The sequence below is a fragment of the Tachypleus tridentatus genome, unplaced genomic scaffold (assembly GCF_004210375.1).
Source record: "Tachypleus tridentatus isolate NWPU-2018 unplaced genomic scaffold, ASM421037v1 Hic_cluster_2, whole genome shotgun sequence".
In the NCBI taxonomy this organism is placed as follows: Eukaryota; Metazoa; Arthropoda; class Merostomata; order Xiphosura; family Limulidae; genus Tachypleus; species Tachypleus tridentatus.
The window spans coordinates 52,610,112-52,618,977 of NW_027467782.1; the positions used below are offsets into that span (position 1 = coordinate 52,610,112).

The 8,866-nt window shown below is 30.6% G+C and overlaps 1 protein-coding gene across 1 annotated transcript in view; it reads left to right on the plus strand.

Moving 5' to 3' along the window:
• LOC143242922 (dual 3',5'-cyclic-AMP and -GMP phosphodiesterase 11A-like) overlaps positions 1-8,866 on the plus strand; it is a 30,664-nt gene extending 21,798 nt beyond the window's left edge. The window contains 4 exon segments of the mRNA XM_076486533.1: positions 1,291-1,432; positions 2,496-2,570; positions 6,908-6,991; positions 8,426-8,866. Coding sequence (XP_076342648.1) covers positions 1,291-1,432; positions 2,496-2,570; positions 6,908-6,991; positions 8,426-8,515 — 391 coding nt within the window. The 3' untranslated portion in view covers positions 8,516-8,866.

Consider the following 8,866-nt stretch of genomic DNA (forward strand, 5'->3'; position numbering starts at 1 on the left):
ACAGATTACTTGTAGAACAACAATACTATACAATATGGTACTACCTTATATACACCTATATAACACAGATTACTTGTCAAACAACAATACTATACAATATTGTACTACCTTATATACACCTATATAACACAGATTACTTGTAGAACAACAATACTATACAATATGGTACTACCTTATATACACCTATATAACACAGATTACTTGTCAAACAACAACACTATACAATATTGTACTACCTTATATACACCTATATAACACAGATTACTTGTAGAACAACAATACTATACAATGTTGTACTACCTTATATACACCTATATAACACAGATTACTTGTCAAACAACAACACTATACAATATTGTACTACCTTATATACACCTATATAACACAGATTACTTGTAGAACAACAATACTATACAATATTGTACTACCTTATATACACCTATATAACACAGGTTACTTGTGGAACAACAATACTATACAATATTGTAGTACCTTATATACACCTATATAACACAGATTACTTGTGGAACAACAATACTATACAATATTGTACTACCTTATATACACCTATATAACACAGGTTACTTGTGGAACAACAATACTATACAATATTGTACTACCTTATATACACCTATATAACACAGGTTACTTGTGGAACAACATTACTATACAATATTGTACTACCTTATATACACCTATATAACACAGGTTTCTTGTGGAACAACAATACTATACAATATTGTACTACCTTATATACACCTATATAACACAGATTACTTGTGGAACAACAATACTATACAATATTGTACTACCTTATATACACCTATATAACACAGGTTACTTGTGGAACAACAACACTATACAATATTGTACTACCTTATATACACCTATATAACACAGGTTACTTGTAGAACAACAATACTATACAATATTGTACTACCTTATATACACCTATATAACACAGATTACTTGTAGAACAACAATACTATACAATATTGTACTACCTTATATACACCTAAATAACACAGGTTACTTGTGGAACAACAACACTATACAATATTGTACTACCTTATATACACCTATATAACACAGGTTACTTGTAGAACAACAATACTATACAATATTGTACTACCTTATATACACCTATATAACACAGATTACTTGTAGAACAACAATACTATACAATATTGTACTACCTTATATACACCTAAATAACACAGATTACTTACCAACATTTCAACTTTGTTTTTGCTCATTATTAATTATTCTTACCAAAATTTTTTCCCCCAGACTACGAAGCAAGTTTTTTACTCTGATAGACATTGGAGAACTTGAGTGGGAAGAAGAGGAGAAACGGGACATACTGAAGAGCATGTTGATGACAGCCTGTGACCTGGGAGCCTGTACTAAACCCTGGCCAATCCAGCACAGGGTAACCAGTGGTCATTTACATGCATTGTTACAGTCGTTAAACTATGGTGATAATGTAGTATAAAGTATTGTTACAGTTGTTAAATTATGATGATAATGTACTATAAAATATTGTTAAAGTTGTTAAACTATGATGGTAATGTAATACTAAGTATCGTTAGAGTTGTTAAACTATGGTGATAATGTACTATCAAGTATTGTTACAGTTGTTAAACTATGGTGATAATGTACTATAAAATATTGTTACAGTTGTTAAACTATGATGGTAATGTAATATTAAGTATCGTTAGAGTTGTTAAACTATGGTGATAATGTACTTTAAAATATTGTTACAGTTGTTAAACTATGATGGTAATGTAATATTAAGTATCATTAGAGTTGTTAAACTATGGTGATAATGTACTATCAAGTATTGTTAGAGTTGTTAAACTATGGTGATAATGTACTATAAAATATTGTTACAGTTGTTAAACTATGATGGTAATGTAATATTAAGTATCGTTAGAGTTGTTAAACTATGGTGATAATGTATGATAAAGTATTGTTACAGTTGTTAAACTATGGTGATAATGTACTATCAAGTATTGTTACAGTTGTTAAACTATGGTGATAATGTACTATCAAGTATTGTTAGAGTTGTTAAACTATGGTGATAATGTACTATAAAATATTGTTACAGTTGTTTAACTATAATGATAATGCATTATCAAGCATTGTTACAGTTGTTAAACTGTGATGATAATGTACTATCAAGTATTTTTACAGCTGTTAAACTATGGTGATAACCTACTATTTTGTGTTCTTTATGTTAGTGTTCTGTGTGCAGTACAGTGTGTAATGAAACTTAACCTACACATCTAGATTTATGGATACTAAAGATACAAATAGTTTTATAAACAACTTTATAGTTTCAGAATTAAAATATTATAAACACAGTCTTTAAAACAGAAGCCTTTTTATGAGGAACAAGTGCCTAAAGCCAGTTCAGGTAATGTGAATATATGAAACAATCATTAAGTGAATCAATTGTTTGCTAAAATGTAATATTTTGTTTTGAATTTTAGGTGGCGAAACTAGTAACTGACGAATTTTTTGATCAAGGTGACAAAGAGAAGCAACAATTGAAGATTCAGCCACAGGTTGGTTTTATGAGAAGACAGACAAAACTACATAAACCACAAGTCTTGCATGTTAAGAAAACTACAAATTTACATAAATTACAAATCTTGTATGTAAAGAAAACTACATATACCACATGCCTTCTATGTTAGGAAAACTATATAAAGCACAAGTCTTGTATGTTAATAAAACTAGAAAATTATATAAACCACAAGTCTTGTATGTTAGGAAAATTACATAAATCACAAGTGTTTATGTTAAGAAAAGTACATAAATCAAGTCTTGTATGTATACAAAACTACATAAACCACAAGTTCCTTATCTTAAGAAACCTTTAAGACAACATAAACCACAAATCTTGTAGGTTAAAAAACCGACAAAACTATATGAACCACAAGTCATGTATGTTAATAAAACTACAAAACTACATAAACTACAAATCTTTTATGTTAAGAAAACTACAAACCTACAAAAAAACCACAAGTCTTTTTATTAAGAAAACTACAAAACTACTGAAACCGCAAGTTGTTTTATTAAGAAAACTACACAAACCACAAGTCTTGTATGTTAAGAAAACTACAGAACTACATAAACCACAAGTCTTGTGTATTAAGAAAACTAGAAAACTACATAAATCACAAGTCTTGTATGTTAGGAAAACTATAAAACTAAATAACCTACAGATTTCATTAGGTAACAAAGTCAAAGTCAGGTATCATAACACAACAAAGTTAATGTCACAAGTCATTAGGTAAGAAAGTTAATGTTTGGTATCATTAGGTAAGAAAGTTAATGTTTGGTGTCATTAGGTAAGAAAGTTAATGTTTGGTATCATTAGGTATGAAAGTTAATGTTTAGTGTCATTAGGTAAGAAAGTTAATGTTTGGTATCATTAGGTAAGAAAGTTAATGTTTGGTATCATTAGGTAAGAAAGTTTATGTTTGGTATCATTAGGTAAGAAAGTTAATGTTTGGTATCATTAGGTAAGAAGGTTTATGTTTGGTATCATTAGGTAAGAAAGTTAATGTTTGGTGTCATTAGGTAAGAAAGTTTATGTCTGGTGTCATTAAGTAACAAATTAATCTATGGTGTCATTAGGTAAGAAAGTTTATGTCTGGTGTCATTAAGTAACAAAGTTAATCTATGGTGTCATTAGGTAAGAAAGTTTATGTCTGGTGTCATTAAGTAAGAAAGTTTATGTCTGGTGTCATTAGGTAAGAAAGTTAATCTATGGTGTCATTAGGTAAGAAAGTTAGTCTATGGTGTCATTAGGTAAGAAAGTTAATCTATGGTGTCATTAGGTAAGAAAGTTAATGTTTGATATCATTAGGTAAGAAAGTTAATGTTTGGTGTCATTAGGTAAGAAAGTTTATGTCTGGTATCATTAAGTAACAAAGTTAATCTATGGTGTCATCAGGTAAGAAAGTTAATTAATGTTTGGTGTCATTAGGTAAGAAAGTTTATGTTTGGTGTCATTAGGTAAGAAAGTTTTTGTGTTTGGTGTCATTAAGTAACAAAGTTAATCTATGGTGTCATTAGGTAAGAAAGTTAATGTTTGGTGTCATTACGTAACAAAGTTAATCTATGGTGTCATTAGGTAAGAAAGTTAATTAATGTCTGGTGTCATTAGGTAAGAAAGTTTATGTCTGGTGTCATTAAGTAAGAAAGTTTATGTCTGGTGTCATTAGGTAAGAAAGTTAATCTATGGTGTCATTAGGTAAGAAAGTTAGTCTATGGTGTCATTAGGTAAGAAAGTTAATCTATGGTGTCATTAGGTAAGAAAGTTAATGTTTGATATCATTAGGTAAGAAGTTAATGTTTGGTGTCATTAGGTAAGAAAGTTTATGTCTGGTATCATTAAGTAACAAAGTTAATCTATGGTGTCATCAGGTAAGAAAGTTAATTAATGTTTGGTGTCATTAGGTAAGAAAGTTAATCTATGGTGTCATTAGGTAAGAAAGTTAATGTTCGGTGTCATTAGGTAAGAAAGTTTATGTTTGGTGTCATTAAGTAACAAAGTTAATCTATGGTGTCATTAGGTAAGAAAGTTTATGTTTGGTGTCATTAGGTAAGAAAGTTTATGTCCGGTGTCATTAAGTAACAAAGTTAATCTATGGTGTCATTAGGTAAGAAAGTAAATTAATGTTTGGTATCATTAGGTAAGAAAGTTAATGTTTGGTGTCATTAGGTAAGAAAGTTTATGTTTGGTATCATTAGGTAAGAAAGTTTATGTCTGCTGTCATTAAGTAACAAAGTTAATCTATGGTGTCATTAGGTAAGAAAGTTTATGTTTGGTGTCATTAGGTAAGAAAGTTTATGTCTGGTGTCATTAGGTAACAAAGTTAATCTATGGTGTCATTAGGTAAGAAAGTTAATGTTTGGTGTCATTAGGTAAGAAAGTTTATGTTTGGTATCATTAGGTAAGAAAGTTTATGTCTGGTGTCATTAAGTAACAAAGTTAATCTATGGTGTCATCATGTAAGAAAGTTTATGTTTGGTGTCATTAAGTAACAAAGTTAATCTATGGTGTCATCATGTAAAAAAGTTTATGTTTGGTGTCATTAAGTAACAAAGTTAATCTATGGTGTCATTAGGTAAGAAAGTAAATTAATGTTTGGTATCATTAGGTAAGAAAGTTAATGTTTGGTGTCATTAGGTAAGAAAGTTTATGTTTGGTATCATTAGGTAAGAAAGTTTATGTCTGCTGTCATTAAGTAACAAAGTTAATCTATGGTGTCATTAGGTAAGAAAGTTTATGTTTGGTGTCATTAGGTAAGAAAGTTTATGTCTGGTGTCATTAGGTAACAAAGTTAATCTATGGTGTCATTAGGTAAGAAAGTTAATGTTTGGTGTCATTAGGTAAGAAAGTTTATGTTTGGTATCATTAGGTAAGAAAGTTTATGTCTGGTGTCATTAAGTAACAAAGTTAATCTATGGTGTCATCATGTAAGAAAGTTTATGTTTGGTGTCATTAAGTAACAAAGTTAATCTATGGTGTCATCATGTAAAAAAGTTTATGTTTGGTGTCATTAGGTAAGAACGTTTATGTCTGGTGTCATTAAGTAACAAAGTTAATCTATGGTGTCATTAGGTAAGAAAGTTTATGTCTGGTGTCATTAAGTAACAAAGTTAATCTATGGTGTCATTAGTTAAGAAAGTTAATTAATGTTTGGTGTCATTAGGTAAGAAAGTTAATCTATGGTGTCATTAGGTAAGAAAGTTAATGTTTGGTATCATTAGGTAAGAAAGTTTATGTTTGGTATCATTAGATAACAAAGTTAATGTTTGGTGTCATTAAGTAACAAAGTTAATGTTTGGTGTCATTAGGTAAGAAAGTTAATGTTTGGTGTCATTAGGTAAGAAAGTTAATCTATGGTGTCATTAGGTAAGAAAGTTTATGTTTGGTGTCATTAGGTAAGAAAGTTAATGTTTGGTATCATTAAGTAAGAAAGTTAATGTTTGGCATCATTAGGTAACAAAGTTTATGTTTGGTATCATTAGGTAACAAAGTTAATGTTTGGCGTCATTAGGTAAGAAAATTAATGTTTGGTGTCATTAAGTAACAAAGTTAATGTTTGGTGTCATTAGGTAAGAAAGTTAATGTTTGGTGTCATTAGGTAAGGAAGTTTATGTCTGGTATCATTAAGTAACAAAGTTAATCTATGGTGTCATCAGGTAAGAAAGTTAATTAATGTTTGGTGTCATTAGGTAAGAAAGTTAATCTATGGTGTGATTAGGTAAGAAAGTTAATCTATGGTGTCATCAGGTAAGAAAGTTAATTAATGTTTGGTGTCATTAGGTAAGAAAGTTAATCTATGGTGTGATTAGGTAAGAAAGTTAATCTATGGTGTCATTAGGTAAGAAAGTTAATGTTTGGTGTCATTAGGTAAGAAAGTTAATATATGGTGTCATTAGGTAAGAAAGTTAATGTTTGGTGTCATTAAATAAGAAAGTTAATCTATGGTGTCATTCGGTAACAAGTTTAATGTCTCGTATCAGTAAGTAACAAAGTTAATGTCTTGTGTCATTAGGTAAGAAAGTTAATGTCTGGTGTCATTCGGTAACAAGTTTAATGTCTCGTATCAGTAAGTAACAAAGTTAATTTTTGGTGTCATTAGGTAAGAAAGTTAATGTCTGGTGACATTCGGTAACAAGTTAGTGTCAATTGTCATCAAGTAATAAAGTTAATCTTGTCAACTAGTTAGATTAAAGTCACATTTTATCAACTGACTACTATGCACAGTCAGCAAAGCTAGGTTGAACACGACCTACAAATCAGACGAACTTAACGCTAGGTAGAACCACTATACCAATGTAATGATGCAAGTTTTCTTACATCAACATCAAATGTTTCCAGGCTCTGATGGATAGAGAAAAGGAACATGAATTACCCCAGCTACAAGTTACCTGGATTGATTCTGTCTGTTTACCATTGTATAAGGTAAGATCACCTAACTACAAGTTACCTGGATTGATTCTGTCTGCTTACCATTGTATAAGGTAAGATCACCTAACTACAAGTTACCTGGATTGATTCTGTCTGTTTACCATTGTATAAGGTAAGATCACCTAACTACAAGTTACCTGGATTGATTCTGTTTGTTTACCATTGTATAAGGTAAGATCACCTAACTACAAGTTACCTGGATTGATTCTGTTTGTTTACCATTGTATAAGGTAAGATCACCTATCTACAAGTTACCTGGATTGATTCTGTTTGTTTACCATTGTATAAGGTAAGATCACCTAACTATAAGTTACCTGGATTGATTCTGTCTGTTTACCATTGTATAAGGTAAGATCACCTAACTACAAGTTACCTGGATTGATTCTGTTTGTTTACCATTGTATAAGGTAAGATCACCTATCTACAAGTTACCTGGATTGATTCTGTCTGTTTACCATTGTATAAGGTAAGATCGCCTAACTACAAGTTACCTGGATTGATTCTCTTTGTTTACCATTGTATAAGGTAAGATCACCTAACTACAAGCTACCTGGATTGATTCTGTCTGTTTACCATTGTATAAGGTAAGATCACACTGACATCCCTAACTACAAGTTACCTGGATTGATTCTGTCTGTTTACCATTGTATAAGGTAAGATCACCTAACTACAAGTTACCTGGATTGATTCTGTTTGTTTACCATTGTATAAGGTAAGATCACACTGGCATCCCTAACTACAAGTTACCTGGATTGATTCTGTCTGTTTACCATTGTATAAGGTAAGATCACCTAACTACAAGCTACCTGGATTGATTTTGTCTGTTTACCATTGTATAAGGTAAGATCACCTAACTACAAGTTACCTGGATTGATTCTGTCTGTTTACCATTGTATAAGGTAAGATCACCTAACTACAACTTACCTGGATTGATTCTGTCTGTTTACCATTGTATAAGGTAAGATCACCTAACTACAAGTTACCTGGATTGATTCTGTTTGTTTATCATTGTATAAGGTAAGATCACACTAACATCCCTAACTACAATTTACGTGGATTGATTCTGTATGTTTACAGTTGTATATGGTAAGAACACACTAACCTCCCTAGCTACAAGTTACCTGGATTGATTCTGTCTGTTTACAGTTGTATAAGGTAATATGACATTAACTTTTCTGATTCTGTCTTCTACCACTTAGTATATTCAATACTGTTGAATGTTCATGTATTTAATTAATCATCATTTTAATTATTAATTTACACAACCAAGACATCTCACTCATCCCTCTACATCATGAAGTGTGTTAGAGATTAGTTTCTTTTCATTGTAATTTAGACATATTTAAATTTGAATATGGCTGAAGAGGGAATTTTTTCTTCTAGAACTAGTGTTGAAATGTGTTTTCATAGTGAGATCTTTCATTTTAGGCATTGTCAAAGGTCAACAATGGATTTATTGAAATGGCTATGGAAGCTGCTTCCAACAGAGACAAGTGGAAAATTCTTGCATCTCGATGAACAAGCCTAACGAATGGCAGTAGTAGTTTGTATGGACAGGACACTAGTGCCTCATAAGGTTCTACCAAATTGTCACTGTGAATTTTTCCTTTATTTCTCATCTATATTATTATCTTTTCCTGGTTGATGTTTAATAACGTTGTAATAATACGTAATTTCAATATATCAACTGATTTGAATAAGATGGCATTGAAGAAAAACTTTTATCATTGAAAGCCACCAATTGCTAGTTAAAGCAGTTTGTATTAGAAGCCAATGAGAGAAATTATGTGTTGTAAAACCAACCAATAAGAATACTGGTATCTTGCAAAGCCATCCAATGAGAGTACTTGTAAGATAAATCGGTAAGAA